General features: G+C 44.8%; 1 protein-coding gene across 3 annotated transcripts in view; it reads left to right on the top strand.

The window, feature by feature from the left end:
• The first annotated feature begins 230 nt into the window (after positions 1 to 230).
• Positions 231 to 21,919, top strand: part of LOC135515072 (apoptotic protease-activating factor 1-like) — an 81,933-nt gene continuing 60,244 nt past the window's right edge. For all 3 annotated transcript variants that reach the window (XM_064938897.1, XM_064938896.1, XM_064938898.1), the window contains exons 1-17: positions 231 to 3,342; positions 4,359 to 4,584; positions 4,953 to 5,142; positions 6,301 to 6,498; positions 7,358 to 7,559; positions 7,753 to 7,865; positions 8,116 to 8,247; positions 16,437 to 16,675; positions 17,064 to 17,231; positions 17,927 to 18,058; positions 18,804 to 18,917; positions 19,366 to 19,550; positions 19,920 to 20,046; positions 20,158 to 20,283; positions 20,719 to 20,859; positions 21,054 to 21,179; positions 21,306 to 21,458. In XM_064938897.1, the coding sequence (XP_064794969.1) occupies positions 4,438 to 4,584; positions 4,953 to 5,142; positions 6,301 to 6,498; positions 7,358 to 7,559; positions 7,753 to 7,865; positions 8,116 to 8,247; positions 16,437 to 16,675; positions 17,064 to 17,231; positions 17,927 to 18,058; positions 18,804 to 18,917; positions 19,366 to 19,550; positions 19,920 to 20,046; positions 20,158 to 20,283; positions 20,719 to 20,859; positions 21,054 to 21,179; positions 21,306 to 21,458 (2,493 nt within the window). In that variant the 5' untranslated portion in view covers positions 231 to 3,342; positions 4,359 to 4,437. The remainder of the gene's footprint in view (positions 3,343 to 4,358; positions 4,585 to 4,952; positions 5,143 to 6,300; positions 6,499 to 7,357; positions 7,560 to 7,752; positions 7,866 to 8,115; positions 8,248 to 16,436; positions 16,676 to 17,063; positions 17,232 to 17,926; positions 18,059 to 18,803; positions 18,918 to 19,365; positions 19,551 to 19,919; positions 20,047 to 20,157; positions 20,284 to 20,718; positions 20,860 to 21,053; positions 21,180 to 21,305; positions 21,459 to 21,919) is intronic.

Below are 21,919 nucleotides of genomic sequence, written 5' to 3'. Positions count from 1 at the left end.
CCACCCCCCCGCCTTTCTAATCGACCTGGCCGGGGTATCCTGGAAGGATATTGATCTCATCCCGTCAGTAGAGGATGCCTGGTTATTTGTTTTAAATGCCTTCCTAACCATCTTAAATAAGCATGCCCCATTCAAGAAATATAGAACCAGGAACCGATATAGCCCTTGGTTCTCCCCAGACCTGACTGCCCTTAACCAACACAAAACATCTTATGGCGTTCTGCATTAGCATCGAACAGCCCCCGTGATATGCAGCTTTTCAGGGAAGCTAGAAACCATTATACACAGGCAGTTAGAAAAGCCAAGGCTAGCTTTTTCAAGCAGACATTTGCCTCCTGCATTACTAACTCAAAAAAGTTCTGGGACACTGTAAAGTCCATGGAGAATTAGAACACCTCCTCCCAGCTGCCCACTGCACTGAAGACAGGAAACACTGTCACCACTGATAAATCCACTATAATTGAGAATTTCAATAAGCATTTTTCTACGGCTGGCCATGCTTTCCACTTGGCTACCCCTACCCCGGTCAACAGCACTGCACCCCCCACAGCAACTCGCCCAAGCCTTCCCCATTTCTCTTTCTCCCAAATCCAGTCAGCTGATGTTCTGAAAGAGCTGCTCGACCCCTTCAAATCAGCCGGGCTAGACAATCTGGACCCTTTCTTTCTAAAATTATCTGCTGAAATTGTTGCCACCCCTATTACTAGCCTGTTCAACCTCTCTTTCGTGTCGTCTGAGATTCCCAAAGATTGGAAAGCAGCTGCGGTCATCCCCCTCTTCAAAGGGACACACACTCTTGACCCAAACTGCTACAGAGCTATATCTATCCTTCCCTGCCTTTCTAAGGTCTTCGAAAGCCAAGTCAACAAACAGATTACCGACCATTTCGAATCTCACCATATCCTCTCTGCTATGCAATCTGGTTTCAGAGCTGGTCATGGGTGCACCTCAGCCACGCTCAAGGCCCTAAACGATATCTTAACCACCATCAATCAGAAACATTACTGTGCAGCCGTATTCATTGATCTGGCCAAGGCTTTCGACTCTGTCAATCACCACATCCTCATCGGCAGACTCGACAGCCTTGGTTTCTCAAATGATTGCCTCGCATGGTTCACCAACTACTTCTCTGATAGAGTTCAGTGTGTCAAATCGGAGGGTCTGTTGTCCGGACCTCTGGCAGTCTCTATGGGGGTGCCACAGGGTTCAATTCTTGGACCGACTCTCTTCTCTGTTTACATCAATGATGTCGCTCTTGCTGCTGTTGAGTCTCTGATCCACCTCTACGCAGACGACACCATTCTGTATACTTCTGGCCCTTCTTTGGACACTGTGTTAACAACTCTCCAGGCATGCTTCAATGCCATACAACTCTCCTTCCGTGGCCTCCAATTGCTCTTAAATACAAGTTAAACTTAATGCATGCTCTTCAACTGATTGCTGCCTGCATCTGCCCGCCTGTCCAACATCACTACTCTGGACGGCTCTGACTTAGAATACATGGACAACTACAAATACCTAGGTGTCTGGTTAGACTGTAAACTCTCCTACCAGACCCACATAAAACATCTCAAATCCAAAGTTAAATCTAGAATTGGCTTCCTATTTCGCAACAAAGCATCCTTCACTCATGCTGCCAAACGTACCCTTGTAAAACAGACCATCCTACCAATCCTCGACTTTGGCGATGTCATTTACAAAATAGCCTCCAATACCCTACTCAACAAATTGGATGCAGTCTATCACAGTGCCATCCGTTTTGTCACCAAAGCCCCATATACTACCCACCATTGCGACCTGTACGCTCTTGTTGGCTGGCCCTCGCTTCATACTCGTCGCCAAACCCACTGGCTCCATGTCATCTACAAGACCCTGCTAGGTAAAGTCCCCCCTTATCTCAGCTCGCTGGTCACCATAGCATTACCCACCTGTAGCACGCGCTCCAGCAGGTATATCTCTTCTGGTCACCCCCAAAACCAATTCTTTCTTTGGCCGCCTCTCCTTCCAGTTCTCTGCTGCCAATGCCTGGAACGAACTACAAAAATCTCTGAAGCTGGAAACACTTATCTCCCTCACTAGCTTTAAGCACCAGCTGTAAGAGCAGCTCACAGATTACTGCACCTGTACATAGCCCACCTATAATTTAGCCCAAACAACTACCTCTTTCCCTACTGTATTTATTTTATTTTATTTATTTATTTTGCTCCTTTGCACTCCATTATTTGTATTTCTACTTTGCACATTTCTTCCACTGCAAATCTACCATTCCAGTGTTTTACTTGCTATATTGTATTTACTTTGCCACCACAGCCTTTTTTTGCCTTTACCTCCATTATCTTACCTCATTTGCTCACATCGTATATAGACTTGTTTATACTGTATTATTGACTGTATGTTTGTTTTACTCCATGTGTAACTCTGTGTCGTTGTATGTGTCAAACTGCTTTGCTTTATCTTGGCCAGGTCGCACTTGTAAATGAGAACTTGTTCTCAACTTGCCTACCTGGTTAAATAAAGGTGAATACAATTTAAAAAACCAACCTTCAGCTGTACCCGGGCACCCACCCCACCTCCCGACCCACAGCCAGAGACCCCACCCTCACACACACAGCCACTCCAACCCAACCCAGCCGAGCTCAGTGTATCCGGTATAAGTTTGAACTTTGTGTGCAAATGAATAAAATGCTTGGATAATTGTTTGTATACACTGCTGAGAAGGAAATATTATATTTGATCATTTGTATGTATTCATATTATGTATAATCCATTATCATTATCACTTGTCAAGTAAATCTATGAACGTGATTGGATAGTATATATGCACTACTCCTAGGTTCATCTGACATTGTCAACATTTGATATGGTGAATATTTTGTCATTAATCATTTACATTATTTTGTTCTGAGTGTGGCAGAAACATGCAACTCGAAGTGCCATGACAAAAGGAACGCTGTTTGCACTATGAGTCTATTTCGGGCCACTTTTAAGTGTCTTATCAGTATTGCCAAGTGCAATACCAAAGATACTGAGCAAGCACTGCAGGCCTACAAGTTTACAATGAACAACAAGCTGTCACGTATCACCAAGACAGCCTGCTCCCATCTGCCTAGTTACAGTCAAGCATGCATTATCTCACCCTCTCACGTGTGCGCGAAACGCCACCGCATTGGTCATTTCAGACCGGGGATGTTGTTTTTGTTATAATTCAGGAAGAACCCGACTCATTTAAAAAAATAGTTGGGGATTTTTGTCAGAATTACATTATTTTCAAAGGAAATTATTATAATCCTGAGCACTATCGAGTGTGGATAGCGAGCTCCTGTGTCGAGCAGATAGATACACGTGAGTAGTTGTATTTCATTTCCTTACAACTTGGGTAAGTCTTATTACCAGTGAAGTATGTGCCACCTTCAGTTAAAAAGTGTTGTTCCTATCTGTTTTTATAAACATTATAAAATGTTTGTCTGCTTGTGGAAATAATAAATGGATAAATAGCAGTTGTTATGCATACTATATAGCCTACTACAGACCGCTGCTGTGTAGTTTTGGGAATGTCGGCTCGCTACACTGCTGTGTTGAAAAGCTGTTAAATTAGACAGTAACGTTGATAGTTAACTACCAAGTGCACCGTTAGCTAGCTATACGCCAGTCAGCTACATATACGGACTGACAAAAGCCTACAATCAATGTTCACTCTAAAGAGGAAATTTGCTGATTTGGAAATTTGGTAACTTCCCGAAGTTGAATCATCGCAATATCTGGCAAGTCAGTGCACGCAGACTGAATGGATAGATGGATAACGGAAGTAGTCTCAATTGTTGTTTCCTGCTACAAATAAGATGGTCAAGTCAGTCAGACTTTTATTCAATTCTCAACCACATTCATGGAGAAGAAAGTCACCTGTCCTTACGAAATATATTGCAGTCAAAGTGTTGTATAACTGCAGTATGCTGCAAATACTGCCTCAAATACCACAGTCGACTGCAGTTACTGCACTTTTATTGCAATTTCAAAACTGCATTTTGTTGTTGTTGTTGTTGTAAGGGCAGCATTTTCAAGTATTTCATGGCACTGTAGTATTACAAGGATCTTCATCATACTGTATATCTACCTATCAGAGCTCTTATCAGTGTCCAGTTTTATTTTAGGTGGGGCACAGGAGTCCCACTAAGAGGCAGCAGTGCTAGTAGTAGTACTGTAGTAGTAGTAGTACTGTCCTAGCTCTGGTCCAGGGTGTTACGTGCAGCTTGAGCCTCCTTCAAAGTATTATTGTTCAAGAAAGCTCAAGCCACACAGCACACTGGACCAGATCTTGTGCTGCCCACCACATCTATCCATGCAACTACCTTTCCCCGCAGTTTCCATCACCTGCCAATCAATCACAATATCAGCCCAGCCACCCCACCCGTGTGGTCGGACCAGGTCTGGCCCGTTGGCATGGCGATGATGGAGGAAGGGGCGCGGAGCTGCCTGCTTCAGTCACGCTCCAGCCTGGAGCAGGACATCAGGGCTTCCTACCTGATGGATCACATGATCAGTGACGGTGTGCTGACGGGGGACGAGGAGGACAGGATCAGGAGCAAGGTGGGGTGAGGAGGTGGGAAGTACAGTAGCACCCTTTTCATACACTTTCCTATGTCCATACTGGTAAGTGTGTAGTGATGATTAAGTGTATAAAAGTGTTTGTTTGGAATCTGGCCCACAACAAACTTTCACACTACTGAGCCAACCGAGGGCACTGTGCTGGGAAAAATTATGTGGTTGGGTGCCTGATTCTAAACAAACACCCTCAAAAGAGAGAGAGAGGAGGAAGGGGGGAGAAAGAGGTAAAGTCAGAGAGATTGCAGGGCCTTTTAAACACTTAACACTACGGACATCTGAAAGAACTGCATCGGTGTAAGAAATGCAATAAAGTGGATTCAAAATTCACATGGTCTCCCTCCATTGATCAGCCCACCAGGAGAGAGCAGGCGGCGGCCCTGCTGGAGCTGCTCCTGAGGAAGGATAACCAGGCCTACATCTCCTTCTACAATGCCCTGGTCCGCGAGAGCTACGGAGACCTGGCCAGCCTGCTCCACAACAGCCTGCCCCTGGTCTCCCCTGAGGCTGAGAAGAGCTTCTCAGATGGTGGCACCCGCTATGGTGAGCTGCCCCAAAGGGTGGAGGATGGAGAATACCAGGAGACTAGGGCAGTCTGAGATGTGCCCTCCTTTTCTGATACAGGGAAATAATATACAGTGGGGAGAAAAAGTACTTGATACACTGCCGATTTTTGCAGGTTTTCCAACTTACATGTAGACCTCTACATGCATTGTATCAAATACTTGTTCTCCCCACTGTACAGGGGAGCTCTATGTATATGTACAGTTGAAGTCGGAGGTTTACATACACCTTAGCCAACTACATTTAAACTCAGTTTTTCACAACTCCTGACATTTAATCATAGTAAAAATACCCTGTCTTAGGTCAGTTAGGATCACCACTTTATTTTAAGAATGTGAAATGTCAGAATAAGAGTAGAGAGTGATTTATTTCAGCTTTTATTTCTTCCATCACATTCCCAGTGGGTCAAAGTTTACATACACTACATTTTTCCTCCAAACATAACGATGGTCATTTTGGCCAAAAAGTTAGATTTTTGTTTCATCAGATCAGAGGACATTTCTCCAAAAAGTACGATCTTTGTCCCAATGTGCAGTTGCAAACCGTAGTCTGGCTGTTTTGGAGCAGTGGCTTCTTCCTTGCTGAGCGACCTTTCAGGTTATGTCGATATATATTTTCTCATGATGTCAAGCAAAGAGGCACTGAGTTTGAAGGTAAGCCTTGAAATCCATCCACAGGTACACCTCCAATTGAGGCTAATTAGCCTATCAGAAGCTTCTAAAGCCATGACATCATTTTCTGGAATTTTCCAAGCTGTTTAAAGGCACAGTCAACTTACTGTATGTAAACTTCTGACACACTGGAATTGTGATACAGTGAATTATAAGTGTAAACAATTGTTGGAACAATTACTTGTGTCATGCACAAAGTAGATGTCCTAACCGACTTGCCAAAACTATAGTTTGTTAACAAGAAATTTGTGGAGTGGTTGAAAAATGAGATTTAATGACTCCAACCTGAGTGTATATAATCTTCCGTCTTCAACTGTATGTGTGTATGTGTGCTTCTGTTGGCTCACCTATGTGTGCTTCTGTTGGCTCACCTCTGTCTCTGCCTTGTTTGACCCCTCTGTTTATTCCATTGGCAACATACTGCATTTATATATAATGCCGTCTTTGCTGTATTACCCTGTTCCAGTCCAGGCGGTGCTGAGTGAGGGCGGCGTGCCCCAGAGACCCGTGGTGTTTGTGAGCCGGCCAGCCCTGATGAACCGGGTCAGGGAGAAGCTCTACCGCTTGCAGAAGGAGCCCGGCTGGGTCACTGTGTTCGGCATGGCCGGCTCCGGCAAGTCTGTTTTGGCTGCGGAGGCAGTCCGAGACCACGCACTCATCACAGGTAGGTGGCTCCGGGGTGAAGTTTTCCCTAGGTACAGATCTAGGATCAGCTTCCTCCCCCAATCTTAACCAAGCCCAATAATGGGTAAAAGATGCATTTCAGGAGAGGGGTTAACACATGTAGAGGAGTTTCTTTTTCTCTGTCTGCATTCACTTTCTCTCTGTTTTCTCTTTGTCTGCATTCACCTTCTGTTTTCTCTCTTTTTCACATTGGTCTGTCTGTCCTGTCTGTCCTGTCTGTCCTGTCTGTCCTGTCTGTCCTGTCTGTCCTGTCTGTCTGTCTGTGTCTGTCTGTCTGTGTCTCTGTGTCTGTCTGTATGTGTCTCACCCTCTTTCTCTCTCTCTGACCATCTTTTTCTCTGTTTATCACATTGGTCTGTCTCTGTCTGTCTGTCTGCCTGTCTGTCTGTCTGTCTGTCTGTCTCTGTCTGTTTGTCTGTCTGTGTCTCTGTGTCTCACCCTCTTTCTCTCTCTCTGACCATCTTTTTCTCTGTTTATCACATTGGTCTGTCCTGTCTGTCCTGTCTGTCCTGTCTGTCTGTCTGTCTGTCTGTCTGTCTGTCTGTCTGTCTGTCTGTGTGTGTCTCACCATCTTTCTCTCTCTCTGACCATCTTTTTCTCTGTTTATCACATTGGTCTGTCTGTCTGTCTGTCTGTCTGTCTGTGTCTCTGTGTCTCACCATCTTTCTCTCTCTCTGACCATCTTTTTCTCTGTTTATCACATTGGTCTCCTGACTGTACTCTCTCTCCATCTGTGTATCTCTCTCCCTGTCTTTCTCTCTCTCTCTGACCTGACACACACGCACACACACTACACTCACTCACTCACACTGGTCCTCCTGACCCCCCCCCCCCCCCAGAGTGTTTTCCGGGAGGAGTCCACTGGCTGTCCATAGGCCAGCTGGACCGGTCTGACCTGCTGGTTAGGATCCAGTCACTGTGTTTCCGCCTGGAGCAGCAGAGCCAGGAGAAAGACCCCTCGTCCTCCCTCCACCGGCCTCCTGGCTCTCTGGAGGAGGCCAAGGAGCGACTACGCTTCCTCATGCTCCGTCGTTACCCCAGGTCAGTCCCCCGGGGTTGATGTGGACTGGTAGCAAACTTTTCAACTTGGTCTATTTCTTCTAAATTGTGGTTGTTAATGAGGAGTAGAATGTTCAGTTGGACTTCAGAAGTTTCAGCTCTGGAGTGAATTATTGTATGCCATTAATTCCATTCCAATTCCTGTCAATTGAATTAGATGTGTGTGTGTGTGCAGGTCGTTGCTGATACTGGATGACATCTGGGACAGCTCGGTGCTCAAGGCCTTTGACATACAGTGTCGAGTACTGCTCACCACCCGAGACAGAAGCCTAGCCGACTGTGTCAGCGGTGTGTTTGAGTAATAGCACTGATATTAATGCTAACATTACTACAGTACTACTGAAAAGGATGACTTAATTTATAGAACACTTCTCAAACATTACACTCAATGTGCACCTGTATATGTGCACCTGTATATGTGCACCTGTATATGTGCACCTGCATATGTGCACCTGCATATGTGCACCTGCATATGTGCACCTGCATATGTGCACCTGCATATGTGTTTGTGCGCACTCATGCGTGTGTGTGTGTCCAGGTTCTAAGTCTGAGGTGGCAGTGGAGAGTGGTCTCGAGGAGGATCAGGCCTTGGAGATCCTCGCCCTGTATGTCAACGAGAAACCCCAGAGACTCCCAGAACAGGCCCGCAGCATTGTCAGAGAGTGCAAAGGTACACACACACACACACACACACACACACACACACACACACACACACACACACACACACACACCATATGGAACTATAGTGTCAACAGAAATTGTATTGAATGAAATGAAAATTCCTTTCAGGTTTACAATGAAATGTCACACACCATATTACATTTTCATATGGAACTATAGTGTCAACAGAAATTGTGTTTGGACCATGATAGCTCGTTGGTGATGTGGACACCAAGTAACTTGAAACTCTCGACTCGCTCCACTTCAGCCCGTTGATGTTAATGGGGGCCTGTTCGGCCTGCCTTTTCCTGTAGTCCATGATCAGCTTCTTTGTCTTGCCCACATTGAGGGAGAGGTTGTTGTCCTGGCACCATACTGCCAGGTCTCTGACCTCCTTATAGGCTGTCTCATTGTTGTTGGTAATCAGGCCTACCACTGCTGTCGTCAGCAAACTTAATGATGGTGTTGGAGTCGTGTTTGGCCACGCAGTCGTGGGTGAACAGGGAGTACAGGAGGGGACGAAGCACGCACCCCTGAGGGGCCCCAATGTTGAGGATCAGCATGGCAGACATGTTCTTGCCTACCCATACCACCTGGGGGTGGCCCGTCAGGAAGTCCAGGATCCAGTTGCAGAGGGAGGTGTTTTGTCCCAGAGTCCTTAGCTTAGTGATGAGCTTTGTGGGTGCTATGGTGTTGAACGCTGACCTGTGAGTGAATAGCATTCTCACATAGGGGTTCCTTTTGTCTAGGTGCGAAAGGGCTGTGTGGAGTGCAATAGAGATTGCATTATCTGTGGACCTGTTGGGGCGGTATGCGAATTGGAGTGGGTCTAGGGTATCCAGGATGATGCTGTTGATGTGAGCCATGACTAGCCTTTCAAAGCACTTCATGGCTACAGACGTGAGTGCTTCGGGGCAGTAATCATTTGGGCAGGTTACTTTTGCTTCCTTGGGCACAGGGACTATGGTGGTCTGCTTGAAACATGTAGGTATTATAGACTGTTAGGGAGGGTTTGAAAATGTCAGTGAAGATAATCAGCTGGCATCACTTATGGATATATACAAAGAAATGTAAATTGAAAAAAGGTCAAACGAAATGGGGCTAGTTTGCAGGCTTTCCAGCTTCAGTTTTTAGTGATTGTGTTGTTGGCTCCTCTGTCCTGACAAGAGAGAGAAATTTCTATGCCAGTAGAAATCGGGCATCATTAGCTCATTGTTATGGATGTATCCAAGTAAATGTCACTAGAAAACAGCTTAAACAAACACAAATGCAGCTACTGTTGTTATTCTGGTTGCACTGTTTGACGTGACTGTAATTTAGCCGTAGTTAGCTAGCTAGCAAGCAAGGGATAAGAACGTTGCCAGCCAGTATGGCTCTGGAACATTCAGAACGAACGACTGGGTCGGGTCTCTGGCAACCGAACCGATAGAACGAACGACCAGCCGGCTTGGGTAGCAACCCTGGAAGGATGAAATAGCATGAATAAGGTAATCAAAATCAAGTTTTGAATTAAAATATGTAAATCGTTATTTGAATATGTTGGTAACCCGTTAATGCCCTCGAAGCCAGTGTTTGGAGGATTTAATGGCACGGTTTGCCGGCTCTTGACTTCGTTTCAGGCCTAACAACACCCATGCCAATATATCCTACAAACACCGGCTTCTCGGGCATTATCACTTAATTATGATATTTAATAATGGATCATGATAAATGAGTACAATGTGAGATGTCATTCTTTCTTCTCTTCCTTGTGGAAGACCTTTCCATCTGGCTGCTCTTTCTATCTCAGTTTGAAGTTATCCCATTGGCCTTCATTTTCTCCATTATCTGAGGAACAGAACCAGTATTTATGCCCTGAACACCTAATCTTAATGAATATTTATTTATTAATACATTGTAGGATTAACCAATTTGCATTACACATTTAATTATGGCAGCTATATGCTTTCATATGTAGGTACCTGCACTCTTACGGTTTGAAGGGTTTATCATTACTTGGCGAACTCTCTTAACGTAAGGAGCAGTGGACTGTACTTGTTCACAGCGAGCTAGTCACTATGAATAAGAATGGAGATTATGGAGAAATGATTTGATCAAAGTTGAGGACACAACAGTTCACCTGATACACCTGAAACAAGACTGAATCCAAACATTACACTGTTGTTTTTATGTGCATTTTACATTTACTGTACCTTTCACATCATTTCTATTAGCGAAATCTGGAAATACTCCGGATCCATCCAGTTGCATGATAAGAATATTCCTGGAAAATGTGGGATACGTGCAACACAAGACAAAACAATTACAAGGGTTTGAGTGAGAGGACTAAGTGGCCACACACCTCTCCAAAGTCATTCCAATGCACTTTTATGACTCAAAGAAGAGTGTTCAAATATAAAGTGCTTTTTTAGCTCTCCTAGTGGTGCTGTTGAGGAACTAGATCAAGCAAATGTGTAGTTTTGTTTGGAACACAACCCTGCATCTCACTTTCACACAATTACTGTTTACGGACCATTTATAAATCGCAATCTGGGTCAGATGGGCATAAAATCTGCCATTTTGAACCCGTAAACGATCGAATCGTTCTGCCCCGGAACAAGGCAGTTAACCCACTGTTCCTAGGCCGTCATTGTAAATATAAATTTGTTCTTAACAAAAAAAAAAAAAGATAGTGTAAAGGGTTAACTAGCATACATGGTTAAATGAAGGTAAAAGTCTAGAAATGAAGAGGGTGAGACTCACCTGCTGTAAAATGGCCTCCCTCACCGTAGCATCATTCAGGTCCATGTTTGGGTCTGGGGTCATCATCACTCTCACTACCTGTATCTTCTTGACTGTTGGGGCTCTTGGGTCTAGCACAGATATAACCCTTCTCAGCAGGGAATGAATTGGAAATTCAAACCACCAATTGAAATTATTCATAATGTAGCCTTTTCATGGTAATTTAGCTTTGGGGACCTGCATGTCGAAAGACACATTGTCAAGGTAGTCAAATTATCCACAAAATTCAAAACCCAAGACGCAGGGTAGTTGGTTATATACACAGTTAAGATGAACAGTCACCATTACATACAATTATGTTACATATTTAAATCTTTGTGGACAGTTATTCCAAATCAACAGCCCATTTCAAATCAAATCAAATAAATCAAATTTTATTTGTCACATACACATGGTTAGCAGATGTTAATGCGAGTGTAGCGAAATGCTTGTGCTTCTAGTTCCGACAATGCAGTAATAACCAACAAGTAATCTAACTAACAATTCCTAAACTACTGTCTTATACACAGTGTAAGGGGATAAAGAATATGTACATAAGGATATATGAATGAGTGATGGTACAGAGCAGCATAGGCAAGATACAGTAGATGGTATCGAGTACAGTATATAAATATGAGTATGTAAACAAAGTGGCATAGTTAAAGTGGCTAGTGATACATGTATTACATAAGGATGCAGTCGATGATATAGAGTACAGTATATACGTATGCATATGAGATGAATAATGTAGGGTAAGTAACATTATATAAGGTAGCATTGTTTAAAGTGGCTAGTGATATATTTACATCATTTCCCATCAATTCCCATTATTAAAGTGGCTGGAGTTGAGTCAGTGTCAGTGTGTTGGCAGCAGCCACTCAATGTTAGTGGTGGCTGTTTAACAGTCTGATGGCCTTGAGATAGAAGCTGTTTTTCAGTCTCTCGGTCCCAGCTTTGATGCACCTGTACTGACCTCGCCTTCTGGATGATAGCGGGGTGAACAGGCAGTGGCTCGGGTGGTTGATGTCCTTGATGATCTTTATGGCCTTCCTGTAACATCGGGTGGTGTAGGTGTCCTGGAGGGCAGGTAGTTTGCCCCCGGTGATGCGTTGTGCAGACCTCACTACCCTCTGGAGAGCCTTACGGTTGAGGGCGGAGCAGTTGCCATACCAGGCGGTGATACAGCCCGCCAGGATGCTCTCGATTGTGCATCTGTAGAAGTTTGTGAGTGCTTTTGGTGACAAGCCGAATTTCTTCAGCCTCCTGAGGTTGAAGAGGCGCTGCTGCGCCTTCTTCACGATGCTGTCTTCACGATGCATTTAAGGAGATGAGTTCGGTGGCACAATAAGGGATTTTAACTTACTACTGTAGCAAACAAAGGGACATTCATTCAGACATTCTCTGTCTATCCATTGGCCTGAGGTACTGCGATTCCAAGCAGCGCAGGACTCGTTCAGTTCTCTGTCGACCCAGTATCTGAACGAGGAGTTACTCTGGTCCGGGTGTCTTTGAACAGGCCGATCCAAACGTTGTTACTCCCGGCCACGTTACAGATCTCTTTGTTCTCAGTCTGGTTCCTCACACTGGCCAGGTCTGTGTGATGCTTCCTGCAGCTCCCTCCAGGTCTTTAGCTGTTGAACCATTAGGAAACGACCAGCTGGAGACTTAGTCCCTATGGGGACAAATGCAACCGTCAAGAGTTTGGATCAGAGTTTGGATCAGTGCCATTTGATTTGTTGTCAATTCATAAACCTTTGGAAATCATAAGCTTGGAATTTACAAGAAATTTGAAAGACAAATATTGCGACCTTGATAACCCCAAAGTAATCTGTTACTTGGTGAACTTGTGTGTATGTGATGTTAGTGTCCTCTGGTGTTACCAGGTTAGTGTGTTTTAACTAGAATACATGTAGTATGTCACTCACCGTCGTAGCACACTGGAGGTAGTCGAGTAGTGCAGGGATAGTTGTGCCATTTTCCAGAATCATGCACGACACCACAATCTTCATTCAAATGACCTGACTGGCATGTGTCCCAAAACGTACTAAACTCAGTCTCTCACTATAGTAGTCTGTCTGCCAGAGACCACTGCCACCTGAAATACTGACCCTTCCTCAGTCCTATCCACACTGTGCCATCATAACCGCTGTCTATAGTCAAGTGGTTCAGTCTGTTCATATCCTCCATGTTGCTTACGGTGGCCAGGTCCGTGTACTTCTCTCTGCATTACCTCTGTGCTTCAGTCCAGTTTTTAGGGTCCCTTACATAGTGATACTGACAGGAGGATAGTGTGAAGAGCCCTGTGAAGAGGTGCATTGTCATCTCAAGTTGCAGCCCTTGAGGCAGTTACATCAATAATGTATACCCTTCTACCCAGAGGCTGCAACATCATCAATATAGACCCTTCTACACAGGCTGCAACATCATTAATATAGACCCTTCTACCCAGAGGCTGCAACATCATCAATATAGACCCTTCTACCCAGAGGCTGCAACATCATCAATATAGACCCTTCTACCCAGAGGCTGCAACATCAATAATATAGACCCTTCTACCCAGAGACTGCAACATCAATAATATAGACCCTTCTACCCAGAGGCTGCAACATCATTACTATCTACCCTTCTACCCAGAGGCTGCAACATCATTAATATCTACCCTTCTACCCAGAGGCTGCAACCACATTAATATAGACCCTTCTACCCAGAGGCTGCAACATCATTACTATCTACCCTTCTACCCAGAGGCTGCAACATCATTACTATCTACCCTTCTACCCAGAGGCTGCAACATCATTAATATAGACCCTTCTACCCAGAGACTGCAACATCATTAATATAGACCCTTCTACCCAGAGACTGCAACATCATTAATATAGACCCTTCTACCCAGAGACTGCAACATCATTAATATAGACCCTTCTACCTAGAGGCTGCAACATCAATAATATAGACCCTTCTACCCAGAGGCTGCAACATCATTACTATCTACCCTTCTACCCAGAGGCTGCAACATCATTACTATCTACCCTCATGCAACATCATTACTATCTACCCTTCTACCCAGAGGCTGCAACCTCATTAATATAGACCCTTCTACCCAGAGACTGCAACATCATTAATATAGACCCTTCTACCCAGAGACTGCAACATCATTAATATAGACCCTTCTACCTAGAGGCTGCAACATCAATAATATAGACCCTTCTACCCAGAGGCTGCAACATCATTACTATCTACCCTTCTACCCAGAGGCTGCAACATCATTACTATCTACCCTTCTACCCAGAGGCTGCAACATCATTACTATCTACCCTTCTACCCAGAGGCTGCAACATCATTACTATCTACCCTTCTACCCAGAGGCTGCAACATCATTACTATCTACCCTTCTACCCAGAGGCTGCAACATCATTAATATCTACCCTTCTACCCAGATGCTGCAACCTCATTAATATAGACCCTTCTACCCAGAGACTGCAACATCATTAATATAGACCCTTCTACCCAGAGACTGCAACATCATTACTATCTACCCTTCTACCTAGAGACTGCAACATCATCAATATAGACCCTTCTACCCAGAGGCTGCAACCTCATTAATATAGACCCTTCTACCCAGAGGCTGCAACATCATTAATATCTACCCTTCTACCCAGAGGCTGCAACCTCATTAATATAGACCCTTCTACCCAGAGGCTGCAACCTCATTAATATAGACCCTTCTACCCAGAGGCTGCAACATCATTAATATAGACCCTTCTACCTAGAGGCTGCAACATCAATAATATAGACCCTTCTACCCAGAGGCTGCAACATCATTAATATAGACCCTTCTACCCAGAGGCTGCAACATCATTACTATCTACCCTTCCACCCAGAGGCTGCAACCTCATTAATATAGACCCTTCTACCCAGAGGCTGCAACCTCATTAATATAGACCCTTCTACCCAGAGGCTGCAACATCATTAATATAGACCCTTCTACCTAGAGGCTGCAACATCAATAATATAGACCCTTCTACCCAGAGGCTGCAACCTCATTAATATAGACCCTTCTACCCAGAGGCTGCAACATCATTAATATCTACCCTTCTACCCAGAGGCTGCAACCTCATTAATATAGACCCTTCTACCCAGAGGCTGCAACCTCATTAATATAGACCCTTCTACCCAGAGGCTGCAACATCATTAATATAGACCCTTCTACCTAGAGGCTGCAACATCAATAATATAGACCCTTCTACCCAGAGACTGCAACATCATTAATATAGACCCTTCTACCCAGAGGCTGCAACATCATTAATATAGACCCTTCTACCCAGAGACTGCAACATCATTAATATAGACCCTTCTACCCAGAGGCTGCAACATCATTAATATAGACCCTTCTACCTAGAGGCTGCAACATCATTAATATAGACCCTTCTACCCAGAGACTGCAACATCATTAATATAGACCCTTCTACCCAGAGGCTGCAACATCATTAATATAGACCCTTCTACCTAGAGGCTGCAACATCAATAATATAGACCCTTCTACCCAGAGGCTGAAACATCAATAATATAGACCCTTCTACCCAGAGGCTGCAACATCATTACTATCTACCCTTCTACCCAGAGACTGCAACATCAATAATATAGACCCTTCTACCCAGAGGCTGCAATATCAATTTGATCATCTAAAAGTTCAGAGCAGAAAAAAATAGTATTACCATTTCTTAAACTACTAATGTTCACATTTTAACTCTATCTAAAAGTTTTGCACTTTAGCAGATTCAACTTCTCAAGGGCTTGATGGTTCATTGATTCTTTGATGGTGTTGGGTTGGAACACATGTGCTGGCTGCAGATATGCAATCGTAAATACATTGTAATATGATATTTAAAATATATATATTTTAACAAAGACACTGACCTGAGAAAAACACAATCAGCACTTTCTTCTCCATGACAAAAGATTCATAAAAAAAGAAACCAATATTTTGATCTAGCTGTCTTGACCTGGTGTACTGTGGATCCTCTGCATTCAGCTGCACCTTTCTCTGAAGGGCAGGCGCTATTTCAGAACGATACACTGTACACCTATTCATGTATTTTTCTAGCTTGCTTTGTATAGTGGTTATGTTCAGTTCTCTCTTACCAGCAGGACATCAGTCAAATGAGTAGGAGGCTGTTAACCTGTTTTTGTTTTTCTGTCAAAAAACTCAGTCAAATTAGTCTGAGCATAGACTTTGGAGAAAAGGAGCCCTTAATGCCCACTGAAAATTCTGTTAACCTTCAACGACTTGTAGAATTCCATTCTAAATCATGAAATAAATACAAATTCCATTTCTGTTACATCTCAACTCTTTAAAAAAAAAAAAAAAACTATAAAACTCTTGGCACAATCAACCAGACTACCTAAACCCCTCCTCTACCCTCCTCTCTTCCCCAGGCTCTCCCTTGGTGGTGTCCCTAATCGGGGCCCTGCTGCGGGAGTTCCCGGACCGCTGGGCCTACTACCTGCACACGCTCATGCAGAAGAAGTTCAAGCGTATCCGTAAGTCGTCTTCGTATGACTACGATGCCCTTGACCAGGCCATGGCTGCCAGCATCCAGGTCCTGTCTGAGGAACACAGGGAGCGGTACATTGACCTCACCGTGCTGGAGAAGGACGTCAAAGTACCTGCCAAGGTCAGACTGGCCGGGGGGGATTATGGTTAGGCTTGGGTAGGTAAGGTTAGATTCGGCTAGGCTTGGTTAGGTCAGGTTAGGCTAAACTAAGCTAGTCTACAGTAGGTTAGGGTAAAGGCTATCCCGCACCTTCAGCCAGAAAGTATTCACAACCCATGGAGACATTGTGAGCTGTCCTTATGGAAAGAAGGAGGGAATAAGATAATAAAAGACAAAGAGCAGGTCATTGTCTCTTAATCGAAGCCTGTTCTTCCATCAAAGGAGGCTGCGGAGGGGAGGACGGCTCATAATAATGTCTTGAATAGCGTTCCAGCCATTACTATGAGCCAGTCCTCCCCAATTAAGGTGCCACCAATCTCCTGTGTCCTCAATGTTCCTCTGCCTGCAGGTTCTGTCGGTTCTGTGGGATCTAGAACCAGAGGAGGTGGAGGACGTTCTCCAGGACTTTGTGAACAAGTCCCTACTGTTCCGTGACTGTCACCACCGGCCCTACCTCTACTACCTCCACGACCTCCAGCTGGACTTCCTGGCTGAGATGAACCGCTCTGGTCTAGAAGTGGGTCTCATACACTCCAACCAGTGGAGGCTGCTGAGAGGAGGACGACTCATAATAATGTCCGGTATAGAGTGAATGGAATGGTATCAAACACTCCATTCCCTGCCATTATTATGAGCCGTCCTCCCCTCAGCAGCCTCCACTGACTCCAACATACACACCTCTATCTTCATTTACATAGGGTTGTTCTGTATGCTGGTGGCCATTTTGAAATGTATCTAAATTTTGATGTATGATAACTGTGTTGCAATTAATTCATATTTTCTGAAATCCAATATAAGGAAAAAATTCTAGAGAATCAATATACATAGAACTTGGAAAACTAGACCATCGCTTACAGAATGAATCAGCTAGACTCATGTCTTCTATGCCCTGCATTATTGGGACATCAATCTACTATAATTAAGCAATAAGGTCCGAGGGGTTTGATATATGGCCAATATACCACGGCTAAGGGCTGTGTCCAGGCACTCCGTGTTGCGTCGTGCTTAAGAACCTCCCTTCTCCGTGGTATATTGGCCATATATCACAAACCCCTTATTGTGATTATAAACTGGTTACCAATGTAATTAAAGCAGTTAAAATAAATGTTTTGTCATATCTGCTATATGGTCTGTTATACCACGGCTGTCAGCCAATCAGCATTCAGGGCGTTAAAACTACCCAGTTTATAATGTGGTGTGTGTGTGTTCCAGAGCCTCCACACCAAGGTGGTGCGTCAGTACCAGCAGCGCTACAGCAAGGGTCCCCCCACCTCAGGAGATGAAGAGTGCCTCTACTGGTTCAGATTCCTCACCTACCACATGGCCAAGGCCAACCTCACACAGGTACGCACGTGCGCACACACACAACCCACACATCTAAATCAACATTTTTGGGTCCCGTACACAGTTTAGCAGATGTTATAGCGGGTGCTGGGAAATGCTTGTGTTACTAGCTCCTAGCAGGGACATAAATAATCAAAAACTAAATCCAATTAACAACCCAAAAAACACTTTCAGAGCTTGTGTTTAAGCTTGTTTGCGCTTGTTTGAGGATGTGTGAGAGAGAGCTGGTGTGTGAGAGAGAGCTGGTGTGTGAGAGAGAGCTGGTGTGTGAGAGAGAGCTGGTGTGTGAGAGAGAGCTGATGTGTGAGAGAGAGCTGATGTGTGAGAGAGAGCTGGTGTGTGAGAGAGAGCTGGTGTGAGTGTGTGAGCTGGTGTGTGTGTGTGTGTGTGTGTGTGTGTGTGTTTTGTGAGCGAGTCTCTTAGCGTCTTGCGACAGGAGATGGTGTGAGTGTGTGAGCTGGTGTGTGTGTGTGTTTTGTGAGCGAGTCTCTTAGTGTCTTGCTACAGGAGATGGTGTGAGTGTGTGAGCTGGTGTGTGTGTGTGTGTTTTGTGAGCGAGTCTCTTAGCGTCTTGCTACAGGAGATGGTGTGATGGCTGTTCAACAGTCTGATGGAGATAAAAGCACCACTCCGTATGATGGAGGCCTTCGCCAGACAAGCACAAGTCACTAATGTCTTTTTCTATCTCTCTATTTCTATCTATCTCCATCTCTTTCTCTCTCCTTGTATATTTCTCTCCCTTTAGGAGTTGTGCTCTCTGATGTTCTCTCTGGACTGGGTCAGAACTAAAGCTCAGATTATGGGACCGGCTCATCTCATCAATGACTATGTGGAGTACAGAGCCTTCCTGGACAAAGAGGTTAGGATTTAGGACACCAAGTTCAATGAGGAAATTAGTGTACCCTGTTTTATCCTCATTTGATATGGTTTTCAGATCTTGCGGTTGGTATCAATTCCTCAAAAGTCAATGGTGGCCTAGTGGTTAAGAGCATAGGGCCAGTAACCAAAACGTCGCTGGTTTGAATTCCTGGGCCGACGAGGTGAAAAATGTGTTATTGTGCCCTTGAGCAAGGCACTTAACCCTAATTGCTCCTGTAAGTCTCTCTGCATAAGAGCGTCTGCTAAATGACTACAATGTAGAAATGTCAATGCAAGAAACAGTTACTCGTTTCATGCCTGTGAATACAATTGTTGTGTTCCAATCTCTCCTTTCTCCCACTGTGTGTACCTGTTCAATTCCCCTCATGGTTTTGAAACACCCTGTTTGTCACATCCTCGCTGTGAGTGTCTCTTTATGGTCCCCCCAGAACAGCGAGGTGCGAGGTCACTTCCAGGAGTTCCTGTCTCTGAACGGCCACCAGTTGGAGCAGCGTCCGTTCCCTGACGTAGTGCAGCTGGCCCTGTCCCAGCCAGACTCCTCTGAGGTGTACCGCCAGGCCCTGCTGCAGGCGCAGGAGAGGGCCACCAGAGGAGGACTCTACCTTGACTGGGTGTCAGTAGTAGGCCCGTACACACTACTCACGTGCTTATAAGCGTACTCACTACTTAATCGAGGTGTACAGTATTGACCCCTGGCCCCCACCTCTTACTCCCTAGCCCTTATGCATTCCATTCCCCAGTCAACCATACCCTAACCATAGAGTTGGGTTTGTGTAGCAATTACCACAAAGCCTGTTTTAGCGTAGTGTCAGTGGCACTGCCCATGCTAAAACAGAAGCCATTGTAAATGTAAAGACGTACCCTCTATCCAACTCTATGACCATAACTCTATGTTGTAGTCTCATTGCCTGATGTTCTACTTCCTCTAACATCCCCTCATGCTCACGTTCTCTAAGTCATTCATGTTTGTGGTTTGTTCCAGGAACAAAAGTAGTCTGAAGAGCCTGTCTCGTCTGGTGGTCCAGCCCCACCAGGGATCCATCTACTCTGCCTGCTTCTCCCACGACGGCACCAAGATCGCCTCCTGTGGCTCCAGCAAGACACTGCGAGTAAGACGCACACATTCTTTTGAAAGAAATCTTCACCCACTGTATCTCCCACACATCTCTGTTTGTGTGAGTGGGTGTCCTCTATAAACTCTGCCCTGTGTCTGTCTCCAGGTGTTTAAGAGCACGTCTGGGGAGAAGCTGCTGGAGATCCAGGCCCACGACGATGAGGTGCTCTGCTGCGCCTTCTCCCCGGATGACCGTCTCCTAGCAACCTGCTCCAGTGATAGGAAGGTCAAGGTATGGTGTGGAAGCCTCCCCTCTGCCATTCAAACTTTGGACAGATTTCAGACAGACTTGCCTGACAACCTGACTTCGACAGACTGAAGTGGTTTGTCTCTAATCTGTGTTGTGTGCCAGTTTTGGAAAGCAAATAAAGGAGTTGTATATCTATGTAACTACAGTATCTGTGTTGTGTGCCAGGTTTGGAAAGCAAATAAAGGAGTTGTATATCTATGTAACTACAGTATCTGTGTTGTGTGCCAGGTTTGGAAAGCAAATAAAGGAGTTGTATATCTATGTAACTACAGTATCTGTGTTGTGTGCCAGGTTTGGAAAGCAAATAAAGGAGTTGTATATCTATGTAACTACAGTATCTGTGTTGTGTGCCAGGTTTGGAAAGCAAATAAAGGAGTTGTATATCTATGTAACTACAGTATCTGTGTTGTGTGCCAGGTTTGGAATGTGGAGCGTGGGACTCTGATGAGGGTGTTTGAGGACGAACACGAGGAGCAGGTCAACCACTGTCAGTTCACCAACACACGCCGACGCCTCCTACTGGCCACCTGTTCCAACGACAAGTTCATGAACACCAAGGTGAGCCTGTGTGTGTGTGTGTGTGTGTGTGTGTGTGTGTGTGCCTGTTTCTGTTCTGTGTGATTTAAAAAAAAAAAATTTTACATTTTTTTTTTTTTTTAAACCATGAAGTAGGCCACATTTTTTGCACTCTGGCTATAAGATAGATATATATCCCCCACACTATATATATCTATATCCTACTCTCTCTCTAGCTGTGGAACATCAATAAACCCTCTTCCCAGAACACCATGTTTGGTCATTTGGAGCCTGTCAATCACTGCTGTTTCTCCCCTGATGACGCCTACCTCTCCACCTCTTCCAGCGACGGAACCCTGAAGGTGGGTGGGGCATAGTCACCACCTATGTTTTTATATTAGCAAATATAGATAAAGGGTTTTCATTTATGTGTAAACTACTATTATGTATTTAACAACATTAATTGTGTGTGTGTGTGTGTGTTTCAGCTGTGGGAGGTGTCCTCGGCTAATGAGTGGAAGTCCATAGACGTGGCGGACATGTTCCCGGAGCAGAGCGAGCAGACGGAGGTCATGGTGAAGTGCAGCACCTGGTCAGCAGGCGGCAGGACCATCATCTGTGCTGCCAGGAACGCAGTCTTTGTGAGTGTTGAAGAGCCAGCCCTCCCCTGCTGAGTGAGTAAGCCTCTGCTCTGCTCCGTCAGGCTGGCATGTGGCCGTGGCGTGGGCACAGGGACTGAGGGGTGGTCCCCTGGCGGAGCTCCATGACTCGGACCAGATTTGTTTAGCATGTTGCGATTCATCAGAGGAGGAGCTGGCAGAATGTTGAATGGACTTCGGTAACTGGGGGACATGAGCTAATGCTCATGCTATGGCTAATACTACACTGAACAAAAATAGAAACTCAACACGCAACAATTTCAAAGATTTTACTGAGTTACAGTTCATAAAAGGAAATCGGTCAATTGAAATAAATGTATTCGTTCCTAATCTATGGATTTCACATGACTGGGAATATGCAGATATGTTGGTCACAGATACCTTAAAAAGAAGTAGGGGCGTGGATTAGAAAACCAGTCAGTATCTGGTGTGACCACCATTGG

The sequence above is a fragment of the Oncorhynchus masou genome, chromosome 26 (assembly GCF_036934945.1).
Source record: "Oncorhynchus masou masou isolate Uvic2021 chromosome 26, UVic_Omas_1.1, whole genome shotgun sequence".
NCBI lineage: Eukaryota > Metazoa > Chordata > Actinopteri > Salmoniformes > Salmonidae > Oncorhynchus > Oncorhynchus masou.
Note: the sequence above shows the minus strand (reverse complement) of the source record. Positions and strands in the feature narration are given on the sequence as shown.